This window comes from Anabrus simplex, chromosome 5 (assembly GCF_040414725.1).
Source record: "Anabrus simplex isolate iqAnaSimp1 chromosome 5, ASM4041472v1, whole genome shotgun sequence".
NCBI classification, from domain to species: Eukaryota; Metazoa; Arthropoda; class Insecta; order Orthoptera; family Tettigoniidae; genus Anabrus; species Anabrus simplex.
The window spans coordinates 170,390,780-170,406,220 of NC_090269.1; the positions used below are offsets into that span (position 1 = coordinate 170,390,780).

The following is a 15,441-nucleotide window of genomic DNA, read 5'->3' on the forward strand; positions in this document are numbered from 1 at the left end:
ATCTATTTCGCCTACCCAGGATGAGATGTCGTTAGATCTTAGACATCTACCTGAGGAGCAGGCTGACAGTATTCGCAAGTTGTGTCAGTCGTTTCCAGAGGTGTTCTCTGATACTCTTGGTGTGACTGACCTTGTTGAATACAAAATTGAGGTTATGGATTCGATTCCTGTCCGTTTTCCACCTTATAGGCTATCTCCACCTAAAATGAAGGCTCTGAAAGAAATCATTGATCAAATGTTAAAGGATGGTATTATTCAGCTCTCTAAGTCGGCGTATTCTTCACCTATTTTTCTAGTCCCGAAACCCCACGGTGGCTTCAGGCCTGTCATTGATTATAGGGCTCTCAATCGGAAGGTGGTGTTACAATCTGTGCCCCTTCCTGACCTTCATTCTTGTTTTTCATGGTTTCGTAAAGCTAAGTTCTTCACCATCTTGGATTTGAATCAGGCCTATAATCAAATTCCCCTGGCTGAAGAGTCTAAACATCTTACAGCGTTTGCCACGGATTGGAATCTGTATGAATACAACCGCGTGCCTTTCGGGCTCCCCACCGGAGCACCTGTGCTTACGAGGCTACTAGATAGGGTCTTCTCCGACATCAAATTTGAGTACTTGTACCACTATCTTGATGATGTCGTCGTATTTTCGGAGACTTTCGAAGAACATCTAGATAAATCTAAGACAAAATTTAAAATCCTTTGCCAGCGTCATCTTTTAAGCACTTCCAGTCTTTCTTGAGTGTGAATGGGATGCATGAATGAGAGTGAATATGGTTATTTATTGCTATGTGTTCCTGTATATAATTTAGTTATGCTTTACTCACCTTAGTTTAGTTAGTGATACTTTAGTTGCTTTAGTTATAATTTAGGTTGTAAAAATTTCATATGTTTAAATTTTATGTAAAAATTACATTGTATATACATGAAGTGGTTAAGTGTAAGAAAGGGCCGGGAGCCCTAACTTCGCCACAATAAAGACGCTTTAATAATAATAATAATAATAATCATCTGTGAGAAGTTCTCAATCGCCTTCGTAAGGCTGGGTTAACTGTGAAGTTGTCCAAGGTTGCCTTCGCTAAGCCCTCCATGTCATTCCTAGGGCATATTGTGTCGCCTGATGGTGTTGCAGTCGATCATTCTAGAACACAGGCCATCCGTGATTTTAAACCTCCCATAGATATCAAAGGTATCGCTAGGTTCATTGGTATGGTGAATTTCTTCAGGAAGTTTATTCCTAACTTCGCTAATAGAGCGGTGCCCTTGAAACTTCTTCGTAGGAAAGGCATCAAATTTGAGTGGGGACCTTCTCAACAAGCCGCTTTTGAAGATCTTAAATTAGCTCTGTGTAATGCCCCTGTTCTGACTATGCCCGATTTCTCCAAAAAATTCATCGTCCAAACCGACGCTTCATCGTCGGCGGTAGCTGCAGTCCTTCTTCAAGAGACTGACCTAGGGAGGCGACCCATCGCCTATGCCTCTAGGACTCTATCGGCTCAAGAAGCCAAGTATTCCATCTATGAGCTCGAAGGTCTGGCAGTCTTATTTGCCTCAGAAAAAGTTCCGTCTCTATCTGGAACATGTCAAATTCGACTTGGTGACTGATAATCAAGCCTTAAGCTGGGTCTTAGGTAGGCCGCGTCGTACTGGTCGTATAGCCCGGTGGGCTATCCGATTTTCGGCATTCCAATTTGACGTTAGGCATATCAGAGGTACTGAAAATGTTGTTGCAGACGGACTCAGCCGTATGTTTTCCAATGACGTCGAGACCCATGAACCGGTCGATAGTTCATCACCTCCCAAGTCCATACTATCTGAGGTTAATGCCATCTTAACAGATGCTCCCATGCTCTTTAGGGATATTGAGAAATATCAACGTGAAGATCCGACGCTGGCTCCGATAATGGAAACCCTTTCTTCTGGGGAACTTGCCGTCCCTTATGTACTGAGGAATGGTGTTTTATGTTGCCCTTCGAGGCATGATAAGATGATGAAAGTTGTCGTTCCAGCTGTTCTTGTACCTATGATCTTCCAGTACTATCATGAGACCCCATTAGCGGGGCATCTAGGCATCTTTAAAACTCGTGAAAAGATTCGTGAAAGGTTCATCTGGAAAGGTATGGACGGTGAAATCCGTGAACTAGTAAAGGCTTGTAAATCTTGTTTGCTTAGTAAACCATCCATGTCCACCAAGGTAGGCCTTTTGTCCTCTCATCAAGCGTCGTGCCCAATGGAACGCCTGTATATTGATTATGTAGGACCCTTCCCCCAGTCAAAGGGAAATGCCAACAAGTTCATCTTTGTATGCGTAGATGGTTTTACAAGATTTTCCTGGTTATTTCCGACTAAGCTGGCTACCGCTCAGTCCACCATCACTTGTTTAAATTCTATCTTTGCTTCTTTTGGTCCGTGTCAATATATTGTGTCTGATAATGCTAAAGCTCTCACCTCCAATCTCTTTCGTAAATTCTGTTTTGATCTGTCCATATCTCATGTGACAACATCTGCTTATTATCCTCAACCCTCTCTGGCTGAACGGGTTAATCGTAATCTGAGGTCCGTGTTGATTGCCTATCATCATGAAGATCATTCTAGGTGGGACACGTTCCTGCATTGGTTAGCTTTTGCTTTGAATTCGGCGGTTCATGAATCTCATAAGTTTACGCCAGCTTCGCTGATGTTCAAGTTTGTTCCCAACACGCCGCTCTCTAACCTCTGGTCTCTGAGTGACATTCTACCTGAGACAATAGATTCAGATAATATTAAAGATCTTTGGAAGAAGGCTAAAGCCAATCTTAAAGTGTCTCATGAAAAAGTTAGGGAAAGATATGATCGTGGACGGAGACCCACCCATTTGAAGGTAGGTGACCAGGTGATGGTCACAAATTTTGTTCCCGCGGGCAAGCTTGCCCCCAGATTTCATGGGCCGTGCATAATTCTCGATTTTCTTACGCCGGTCACGTTGTTATTAAGCAATCCAGCCACCGAGAGGATATTTAGGGTTCACCTGTCGTAGGTGAAACTTGTATAATTTCTGTGCTAACTTGCTTCATATAATTTTGAAAGAAATATGAAGGTTATATTTTTTTTTTTTTTTTGAGGGGTTTCACTTTTAAGGCCTTCTGCCCTCTCAATAATGTTCTTTATATTTAAGCATTCATTGTAAAAACCTTCCCCGATCAATTAAACTGCCATCCTGTCCTTACTATGGCCATTACCATGCTCCCGTCTCCTGCTAACATAAAACGGTGGCTTATTGGAATGAAATAAATATCTCCATGCCGCTGGCCCCTCAACCTCGCCACAAAGACTGTACCCTAAAATAATTATGGTCCAACAAAATTCTGTCGCCAAGTTTTAATGTTTCAGTGCCCCCGCAGCCGCGCGGCGCCGTGCCACCACTGAGGTGGGGTAAGGGCCCGCTCTGCTCCAGTGAGGTCAACCGGCGTACGGCGAGCCGGAGCCATCCCCCCATCCAAGGCTGATGTGCGGTGCACAACCTGCAACTGGCCCGCGACCTGTATGTTTGCCGCGGGCGTGGCGTGCTTCAACTCCACTACTCCTCTCATAGTGCGGGCGAGCGGTATCTCAGGGTACTAGAGGGGTCCGAGAGGCCTCCTCTGGACACAAGCAGCGGCGGCTGTGCTGGCCGTCAAACTTAATCAACATTGAATGTACTTAATCAGCTACATGGACCTTACCTACATTTTTGGATTCAACTGCAATATCTGGTGGACTTAGAAAATATTTCCTCACTTTTAAAAACTAAAAGTTTCCTGCTGAATTCAACCTCTACAAGCATAAAGACTTTACATCTAAAGTAACTACAAAGAATTTTGAAACTGGATCCAGTCATTTAAGAAAATTTGGTTGTAAAGACTTCTGCAAATAACTTCTATATCAACATCATAACTTGGCCCTTATTTTAAAACAAAAGTTTATGTTCCTCTGTGTTACCCCTTGGTGGGACTTTTGGGGGGGGGGGGGGGGGGAGGTCTGTACCGGGTGGTACACCTCCACGCCGCTAATTCAAACTTTGCGCCAGTTAAAACTCCTCTTCTGGTGGAAGCCTGAACTTTAACTTCCATATTAATTCAAAGATTTCTCAGAAGATGTCATTACTATAAATTTTGAAGTGTTCTGAACTATGTCAGTTTCGATTCATTCTTGTTTTATCTGTAGCAAGAAGTGTGAACATTCTCTTCTAGAGGACACTACTTAAGAACTACAATGGTGCACCCTAGTGCGAAGTGAAGGAACCTTTTTTTTGAAGAAATTTAGTACTTATAAGTTTGTTCTTTATTAAATTTCTTTCTGCCATTGTTTAAGTTGGCAATGTTAACCCTTTCTTTCCGCCAATTTTGAATTTGACCAATAAGGAATTTCTGTAATTAATTTTCCACCAATAAGGTGTTTCTTCTTCATCTGGTGTAGTAGTTTTTGCCATTATCCAATAAAAGGCTTGTGGGCAGGTGTTATCATTCACGAAACGCCTCGAACTTTCCACAAGGGTATATAAACTGCTGATTTTCGGGTCTCCGGGCCACTTCAGTAACCTCTATCATTGTGTAAATTATGTAGCAGGGGGCGGGAAGCGCCTCTTTCTTCGGGCAGCAGTTCAACCACCAGGTAATGGCCTTTTAATCACTTCTTTTCTTGCTAGCTCAGCAGTTTAACTCTCGGGGCAGGTCCGAAGCCTTTTACCATGTAACTTTCCTCTAAAATGTAAAGACACTTGGTATCAATTCTATCTTTTAAACTACAAATTGGGATAGAGAGTGCTTAACCCTCTCGAGCTCCCACTCATATTGCTTTGAGGTGAACTTATTTTCACTACCGTTTCTTCCCTTCTAGTGTAATGTAAATCGTTTTCTTATATAAGTCACCTCTTTAGTATGGGATTATCCCTTGCATTAGCAGCCTAGTGCCAAGTAGGTTTTAGTAAAGTATATTAGGAGTGCAGTTTTGCCTCCTTTCAAATTGGTATTTTGGAGGCCATGTTATTGTCCTGTTTCTTCACTGAATAGGCCTCAGTAGGTTGGGTATTTTTACCCCTGTGTTATTTGTGTTTGGAGGTCAGCTTGAAGGTCGAGTTTGGTGTGGCCTTTTATAGGCTGGAACTTTGAGAGCGGGTTGCTCTTCCAAAAAAATTGTTTCTGTGTGCCTCGAGGAGGCTTTACTGTGTAATTGGGAGCAAGTGCTCCCGGGCATGATTGGGGTTTTCTGCCCCTTTGTCAAATCTTGTATATCGTAAGGTTGGGCTTATAGCTCAAGAATTGTGTGTCTGGCTCTCGGAGCCCAAATCCTGTAACTCTGTAATTGTACACTCTCGATTTGTTGTTAAGCTACTGAGTACCTGTTATATTTGTTATTTCTTGATCTTGAAAAAAAATATAACCTTGTTAAATTAACTTTAATTTCATATTTTGAGACCTGTTCACCCCAGCACCTTCTTTCACCTCTGCACATCCACAATACTCCGTAACAATAATAATAAAATAACTACATCAGCACTGATAATAAGAAATGGTTTTGATATTTTATAATGATTATAATTCGGCTGATAGCACACGTTGGTTATTTACCTACCTTACCTCAGAGCAAATGGATTCGCCCTTCCCACATCACTTGCGTGCGCACAAGCGAGAGAAACAGAGTCACTTGTGAGATAGCGGTCTAACGTAACGTTGTCACTATGTTTTCCAAACAGGAACAACGGAGTTGGATCAAGATTGAATGTGCAGAGGTCGTACAGCACGACAGTGTCATCAAGGTCTTCAAGATACTTGTGGGGAATCTGCATTGCCTTACAGAACAGTGGCACGTTGGGTAAAAAGCCTTGAACGATGGTCGGCAAACTGTGGTGGACATTCATCGGGGAGCTCGTTCTACGAGCATCAGTGAAGAAGAAGTGCATGCTCTTGCCACGTTACTGGACAGTGATCGAAACCAGACAATTTGTGAGCTCGCCTAAGAAACTGGATTAGCGCATACGACTGTGCTTCACATCCTGAAGGAATGCCTGCGCATGCAAAAAATTGCATCACAATGGGTTCCACATGATTTGACGGAAATGCACAAATGGTTGCATTATGACGCTGCTAAGGCACACTTGGAACACTAAGAGCACGAAGGAGAGACTTTCTTATGCCGTATCATAACCCTGGATGAGACATGTGCCAAATTGCACGAGCCAAAACTGAAAGTCAATCGAACAAATGGCGTCATTATGGGTCAGCACAAAAGTCGAAAGTTCGTCAGAGCCCCAGTACAATGAAAGTTATGGTGATCCTCGTGTACGACTGTGATGGTGTTATCCTAATGCATTACATTCCTTCACGGCAGACCGTCAATGCACAGTATTACTGTTCGTTTTTGGAGCACCACCTGCGACCAGCTTTGAGAAAGAAGTAGCAACACTTTCTGCAGAATCCACCCATCATTTTGCACAACAGTGCTCGGGCGGATACACCACAAGCTGTGGCTGATTTGTTCGGTCAATGGACTGGGAAGTACTGTACCATCCACCATACTCCCCTGACTTAAGTCCTTGTGACTTTGATTCAGAACTGTTGCAGAGATTCAACAGGCAGTAGACCGCTCCATTCGCACCATCAACAGAACAGGCTCTGCTAAAGGTATACTACGACTTCCACATTGCTGGCAACGGGTTATACACAACACTGGTGACTACATTGAAGGACAGTAAAGGTTGCTAACATGTAACACTTTTGTATCTGTTGTAAATAAATAGTTGCCACTATTTAAGTTCCAACCTTCGTACACTGAAGAAAATGGAAATTGTAACACCCAGAAGGAGTGGTGCTACATTGCTGCAATTGAACATGCAGGACGAGTGTTTGGTTGTGATTCGATGATTACACTTTCAGGTTCCTCTGACCGCAAGTTTGGACAACAATCAATACAGGATATGCCCACCACAAGCTGCAATACATTGATGAATTCGTCGGGGCATGGAGTTAATAAGGCCCTGGATCACTTCCTGAGGAATTGTGGCCCATGCTTGCTGCACTGCACGGGTCAGTTGTTCCAGAATTGTGGGTGGCTGAGGACGGTTGGACAGTTGTCGACCCATCATGTCCCACGCATGCTCAATAGGACTGAGGTCCGGGGATCTGGCAGGCCATTCTAAGGTTGTGATGTCATGGAGAGCTTCTCTGGAGATGCGTGCAGTGTGAACCCGGGCATCCCATTAGCAATGTTCGCCACCATAGGGACAACCACTGGATTGAGTACCCTATCAACGTACTGTCGAGCAGTCATAGTGCCCTCAACAAGCACTAATTGTGATTTCACATTAAACCCAATAGCTCCCCAGAACATATGTTGGCCCTGTGTGCTTCTCGACAATAAGATCTGGGTGGCCCCTCTCTCTGGTACATCGGCGCACATGATTCCGGCGATCACTGTGGGCAAGACAGAAGCGCGATTCATCACTAAAGACGACCCTATGTCATTCGTTGACCTACGCCGTTTTTTCTCAACACCAGGCCAGCCTTACATGTCGCTGTTGTGGGGTCAATGGAACACGGGCTCGTAAGCCAGCTGCACGCAGGCGATTACCAACTGTTTGTTGTGTAACGTGGGGTGCCACAGCTGCTCGAATTTGTTCTGCTCTTGCATGGGGTTCCATCCAGGCCATCCGAATGATGTGGCGATCCTCTCTCACAGTTGTCTGTCGTGCTGGGCCTGTGCCAGGTCTACAAGTGTGGGTAGCTTCATTTGACCACTGTGGCCATACACGTTGTACTGTAGATGTCTGTCGGCCAACACGTGCAGCGACAGTCCTTAACGATAATCCAGCCTCACACAGCCCAATTATCCGAGCCCTTTCAAACGGCGACAGTTGTTGATAGCGTGTGCTCTTCAATGACGTCGAGGCATGTTTGACGGGGAACACTTCACTGCACAAATTGCAAGTCAACTACGCTACACCAGAGTCCGTATACTGGAGTTGATTCCTCCGCGACCAATCACGTGGGGAGACCTGTAGCAACAATCCAATGGGTCTGAAACTTTGATCGTTTACATACCTACATGGCATCGTTCCATATGTTGAAAATCAACACAAACGACCAATGCCTTCATGGTAATGCAATTTCCATTTTCTTAAGTGTATTATCAGCATTATGAGAATTGATATCTTTGTATTATCTCCATTGGATGTGAGCATGAATTGGACACCCCATTAGAACTGTAAGACATGATCGGCTGGTTCACTCCAAATATGACCTTGATGTTCTTGTTCATGAGTGAAAATTGTTATATATAAAAAAATTCATTCATGAGGATAGTTGTAGTGTAGCGTCCACTCAGAGCTCTGACTTGGAGTTTAGAATTTATGGCTGATGATGCCTGCAATGACAGGCGAAACATGTACCATATATTATCCGCACACTTTATCTTGGTGCATTTGTGTACGGGGGTGAGGAGTAAGGAGGGAGCTGTCCCGGTATCGATAGTGCTGCCTGGTGCTGCCAACTGAATGAAAATGAAATCTGAATTGAATCGAGAATATGATCGATCGATATGAAATTTCTAAACCGTTATCATCTTAAGCCAACAACTATGTCACATACACATTATATAACATTATAAAACATTTCTCGATGCGAATCTTGTTCCTAGCATGAATTCTATACTTTGGCTTTGTTGTGTAAACAACAGCAGTACTAGTACTAAAGTGTACGCCAGATGTCGCACAACGATGCTTAAGCGATTCATAGTTTGTGTTTCAAAGGTTGCCAGTACGAATCTCGAAGATCGCCGAGGTCGATCGATTCAGCACTAGGGTGTAAATGCACCAAGATAAAGTGTGCGGATAATACTTAAACTTTAATATAATGATTGTATTATAGTCTTAAAACTTTATAGTATTGAATAGGTGGTTTTCAATAAATTAATTGTTAAGCATTTAATATAAGTTGTATGTCCCAAGCTGTCAACGGAGAGATGGCATGGAATGACATTAGTAGACAATTAAGCTTGAATGGAGCTTTAGACAATAAGAAAGACCGTAATATCAAGATAAAGATGGAAATCAAGAGGACAAATTGCAGAAAATATTTATTTTAGGACAAGGAATAAAGGAATGGAATAATTTATCAAGGGAAATATTCAATAAATTTCCAAGTTCTTGTGAAAACATTCAAGGAAAGGGTAGGTAAATGATTAATAGGGAATTTGACACCTAGGCAGCAGCCCTAAATGCAGATCACTGACCGACCGACCGACCGACCGCCCGACCACCCAACCGACCGACCAACTCCTCAGTCCTCCCCAGTACAGCTAACAACTTTTCCCTCAGTACACTGTTGTATACCTTCTCTAGATCTACAAAACACAAACATAACTGTCTATTCCTCTTGTTGCATTTTTCAGTTACCTGGCGTATCCTGGAATTCTGATCCTGACATCTGTTCTGTGGTCCGAAACCACACTAGTTTTCATCTAACTTACTCTCAACCACTGTTTGCACCCTCCCTTCCAAAATGCCTGTTATACTCATCAATGAAATACCTTGATAGTTGTTGCAATCCTTTCCAGTCCCTTGCTTAAAGAAAGGCAAAATGACTACTTCTCTCCAATTGGAAGGTACGGTACCTTGCTAATCTTATTACTCTGTGAAGTCATTTCATCCCTATCTTCCCACTGTACTTCACCATTTCAAGGCTTATTTCATCTACTCCTACTGCTGTATGACAGTGGAGTTTATTTGCCACCCTTTCCAATTACTCAAGCATATCTTCAACATATCAGTGTATTAAAGAATCTATTTTAAATAGTTCCTTTAACAGATTCAGACAAGTCAATACAGGATCAAATAAAATACCTATCATGGTAAAGTTTCTTCAACATCTTTGCGCTCCACTCCATGAGCTCAGTTGTTTGTGGTGTCAACAGAAACATTCCCTTTTATGTTGGTAAGATTTTCAAAATATTTCTTCCACCAGTCCAGTGATTCCTTAGGATCTATTATGTTCACCTGATTTACCCAAAACACTATTCATTTCCATTTTCAGTCACTTTCTAAGATCCTTTATTACTGTCCAAAAATGTTTCCCTGCTGCTTGATTCAACAATTATTTGTTTTGTTCTGTTTCTTTCATCTACATGCAATTCCCTGTCTGCATTGGTTCTTGTTTAAAGCCATTTCTGATTCACCTTTCTGTTGCATTTTCCAAACTGCTCTCATTATATCATTCACCCAAGATATTAGTGTTTTCCTATCTTAACATACGGTTGTCATTGGCATTTTGCAGTTTCTACTACAGCATCCCTGTATGCCATTCATTCTGGCTATATATCTTGAACCTGTTTACCATCTGTTGTTTAGAACTTTTTGCTTATATCCATGCGATTCTGTCTAATTTCCTCAACCTGGAGATTTTCTACCTTTTCTTTTTTTTTCTTTCTTTGTGGCTTTATGTCGCACTGACACAAATAGGTCTTATGGCGATGATGGGATAGGAAAGGTCTACGAGTTGGAAGGAAGCAGCCATGGCCTTAATTAAGGCACAGCCCCAGCATTTGCCAGGTGCGAAAATGGGAAACCATGCAAAACCACCTTCAGGGCTGCCAACAGTGGGATTCAAACCCACTATCTCCCAGATGCAAGCCCACAGCTTCACGCCTCTAACCGCACGGCCAACTCACCCGGTTTTCTACCCTTATTTGTCTGCAGACAGATTTCATTTTGTCTATACTAGGCCTAGAGGTAGTTCACTGCAAATCAAATAGTGGTTTGTATCATAAAAATATCCATGGAATACCCACACATTCCTAACACATTTCCTGAATTTAAAGTCGGTTATGATATAGTCCCTTATGGAATATACCCTCCAGTGTATAGCAGTGAATAGCCCTATGCTTGAAGAATATTGATAATCATTAATCCCATACCGGTACTGGCACAGAAGTCCAGTAAATGTGTCCCATTCCTATTCCCTTCCATACCTTCCCCACATTTACCCAACCACCTTTTCATATCCTAAAGTTCTATTACCAACTCTCCACCACTGGTGGATTGTACAGTCCTTGCTTCATGAACGAAAAAAGGGCCATGACTCTGAATATATCCATGATGCCCATTCCTATTCCATAACAACTTGTGTCCTGATTCTCAGGACCACGTACTAGGCCACTCAGCCACTGCCCATGGTTCACAAAATAGGATGTGACTAAGTAACCCACAGTAGAAAAAAAAATTGAAATGAAAATTGGAAAACGGTATTTAATTTTTCTGTGCCCATATTTATCCTTTTTGTTCTTCATAAAATGCTCTGTTTTGCTGTAAATACTCAACCATTTAAACTCTGTTAATTAGCATTGTATATTTTCTTCTGGCAGGTTATGTCTCTAACAGGAGGCTGGCCTGTTCATGAAGATGATGAGGAACCTTTAGGTGAAGATGATGATGATGAAGAGGACAAAGACAAGGTATGGAGAAATAGGATCAACTTCTGAAAATGAGAGTGAATTGGTGTTCAATACATTTGTGAATAACCTTCTTAATATATATTATGTTATGGCAATTTCCTTTTGTAGTTTTGGTCTTTGTAATTATACAGCCTTTACTATATGTACAATACCGTGCAAATTTATTGGAGCTAAGTATTTTTTTCCTCACAGTTTTCTCATTGGTTACAGGGTGCTACACATTGCTTATTCTTACATACTATGCTCTCTGTGCTTTCTTTGTAGAGTTTTGCATAGGTAATTAATCTGTGTGATGATTCTTTAAAGTTAAAAATGTATTTATTTCGATGTGTGTCACACTTTTGAGGATTGTTTAGGTTTCCTTCTGCTATTGGTAAAACCTATGTCTTCCATGGATATGACTCCCATGAAGCATAGAGCAGAATACTTCCACAACACAAAGAGAGTTAGCTCCTAAATTTGATGTTGCTGTAAGCTTTATAAATAGAATTATTCAGCGGCACAGACAGAATGGCTCAATTTCAACAAAGGAAAAGGGAAAATGGTGACAGAATTTTTCAGCAAGATTTGGCTCCTTGCCATGCTTCAAAGAAAGTGAAGAAATTCTTCAGTGAGGACAATATTTGTGTCTTAGAGTGGCTAGAGAACTCTTTTAACATTAATCCAATAGAAAACATGTAGGCTATTTGCAAAAGAAGACTCATAAAACTGTTCCACAAAAGGACACATGAAGTGTGGTTTCATGGTTAAGAATTTAAAAATATGTGCTAAAACGTTGTTGAATCTGTGCCAAATCATGTATCTTATAGAATAGAAAACAGGACATATTAGCTTAGCAAAGATTAATGGTTTTAGGTTAATAAATGCAACAAAAAAGGTATGTTATTGTTGTGTTCCGATTAATGCACACAGGACTATGTGAAACAAATTACTTCAGTGAAAAGAAAAATTTATTTTAACAAGTATACAAAATTAGTATAATGATTGTATATACAGTATATATTTTTAACCCGTAGCGCAACAGCTATAGACTTGGCCTGCAGAAAATGGAGTGCCACATAGTTAGTATGACAACATTCTCAGTCATACTGCTTGGCTTTCTTGACTGGGCCACTGCCTCTCATATCAGACAGCTCATCAGTTGGTCTCTTGTGGCTGAGTGAACCCCTCAATTAATATATTCCTAGACAGGCTGGTGGTTGAACCCGAGGCCTCCCCTTATAATATGGGGCTGGTGATTGTATGTAATCACAATTACTATATTGTAGCCAACGGTCGTAGCCGTGTTGAAACACCAGATCCCGTGAGATCTCCGACGCATAAACAAGAAATCTAAACATTTCATTTTATAGCTAGGATCTGGCAGTAGTGCATTAACAATTGCCGAGTATAGTCAAATTATCAAAGAGCTAAACACAATTATTAGTGCAGCGTGGATGAACTGGTGAAGGGTGACAGGTATCTCATGCATAACTAGATGCAAGCCCACCTGTAATCTAAAATATGTCACACTATATAGTGCCAAATGTTGGCTGATTACTAAGGAGCCAGAGCATCAACTAAGCACCAGGGAGATACAAATATGAGATGGTCAACTGGCACCATTTGATTTGATTGATTTTCCAATGTAGACAGAAGAAAACAATTTGACACTGTGCCAATTCAGGGCATGTGTGCAAAAGCTGACTACGATGGCTTGGACATGTGTTGCAGGCAGAAGTAGTTGTACAGATGGGCTGTACACTAGATGCCACAGAGAAAAGAGACCCAAGGAATAATCAAGCAACAACGGACTGATACACTACATACCAGCATAAAGAGTGTAAATCTGTACCCCGACAAAGCCTTTGACTGATAAAAGTGGAGACCGTTGAAATAGCGCAACAGACCCTGCTACTAGGCAAAGCCAACACTTATGAACATGATGATAAAGCATACTAAATCAGTATAATGATTGTACGTTATCATCATCACTGTGTAACAAATATCAATATAAATCATCATAATCAGCGAGTTGGCCATGTGGTTAGGGTCACGCAGCTGTAAGCTTGTATTTGACAGATGGTGAGTTTGAATCCCACCATCAGCAGCCCTGAAGATGGTTTTCCATGGTTTCCTATTTTCAGACCAGGCAAATACTGTGACTGTTCCTTAATTAAGCCTATGGACGCTACCTTTCCCATCCTTGTTCTTTACCATTCTTCTGTCGCTGGAAACCTTCTATGTGTTAAATCAATAGCAAAAATTATATATAATATTATATACAGTATATGTAAATGATCAAATACAGGAAAGAGGCTAGTGGGAAAGCTAAAAGTATACTTAAGGATAAAAGCAACGGCAGGCTAGTATGGGCAGAAGAAACAACATAAAGGAGAGACAAAGACAAGGACAAACTCTACATCTTCACCCTCTCATCAGGCTAGCAAAGCAAGCGGCTTTGTGGTTTGCGTTGTGTAGCTATCACCTTGCAGTCAGGAGATAGTGGGTTTGAGCCCTACTGTGGCCCTGCACATTGTTTTCCATGGTCTCCCATCTTCACACCAAGCGAGTGGTAGGGCTGCACTTTAATTAAGCCTACAGGCATTCCCTTTCCCATTCCATAATCACCATACAATCCGTGTGTGTTGGTAGGACTTAAAGAACTTTCTTTTCTTTTTACAAGTTGCTTTACATTGCACCGACACAGATAGGACTTATGGCAATGATGGGATAGGAAAGGGCTATGGGTGAGAAGGAAGCACCCATGGCCCCAGCATTTGCCAAGTGTGAAAGTCGGAAACCACGGAAAGCCATCTTCAGTGTTGCCGAAAGTGGGGTTCAAACCCATTACCTCTCAAATGCAAGCTCACAGCTGCGCGCCCCTAACTGCATGGTCAACTCGCTTGGTTAGTTATAACAAATAGTAAAAACACATCATCAGTCTCAGTGTCTGGCTCCATGGCTAAATGGTTAGCATGCTGTCCTTTGGTCAAAGGGGTCCCGGGTTTGATTCCTCGCAGGGTCGGGAATTTTAACCATCATTTGTTAAATCTGCTGGCACAGGGGCTGGGTGAATGTGTCATCTTCATCATCATTTCATCCTCATCAAATGCACAGGTTGCCTAAGAGCGTCAAATCAAAAGACCTGCACCTGGCGAGCCGAAGTCCTTGGACACATCCCGGTACTAAAAGCCATATGCCATTTCATTTTCATCAGTCTCAGTTCTTCCAGACCTACTTCTACTATATCTTCTGCAGCCTAGTTTCATTAGTAGAGAGGGGATCCGAGCTTGTTTAAGGCTCTTTCTAGAGAATTATTCTTTTTTGGCACAAAAAATATTGACACACGTACTTTTCTAAATGTTTAGAAAGAGCATTTTTTTTTACCATCAATCTGTGCGATGGAGACTCAAGGGCTCACAGGAAGATGCTTTGGTGAAGATATGGAAGACAGAAGTTAACAACCAATCATCCCACTTTCAGAAAAAATGCCACCTGGTCATAGCTTCCCATATGGCACATAATAATGTCATATGTCCTCCAGAGTGGCCTGGTACCAGGTTTTTTATGAGTAGAATATGGCACATGGAAGTCACTGAATAGGTGAGAAGACGGGAGTTTCATGCTTTAAGGCCAACCTGAAGATATGAAATGTGCTCAGCAGTAGTCTGGTGGTATTTGAAGGTCAGTAAATTTACTAGATCATAAAAGAACACCTGTGAGACAACATTTCAGCATCTTGTCATCTCTGAAAACTATAAAAGTAGTTTGTGGTCTGTAAGACCAATATCATTATTATTTGAACAAAGAACCCTTAACAAGAGACAACATCCAAAACACAAACATATACCCCTTAGTTTTTTGGAGATAAGTCATCCAAATATGGTTGATAAGGCTCTCCCCTAGCCATGTGTCATCACTGTGAATTGATCCATGGACCTAGCAAAGGAGAAACTACTATGCACAATTTCACGTCAAATACTAAGGACCATTCTGCAAACA

At 41.8% G+C, this 15,441-nt stretch overlaps 1 protein-coding gene across 3 annotated transcripts in view; it reads left to right on the forward strand.

Annotated features, from left to right (window-relative positions):
- Mctp (multiple C2 domain and transmembrane region protein) overlaps positions 1–15,441 on the forward strand; it is a 1,410,470-nt gene that overhangs the window by 1,323,982 nt on the left and 71,047 nt on the right. For all 3 annotated transcript variants that reach the window (XM_068227784.1, XM_067148395.2, XM_067148396.2), the window contains one exon: positions 11,368–11,457. In XM_068227784.1, the coding sequence (XP_068083885.1) occupies positions 11,368–11,457 (90 nt within the window). The remainder of the gene's footprint in view (positions 1–11,367; positions 11,458–15,441) is intronic.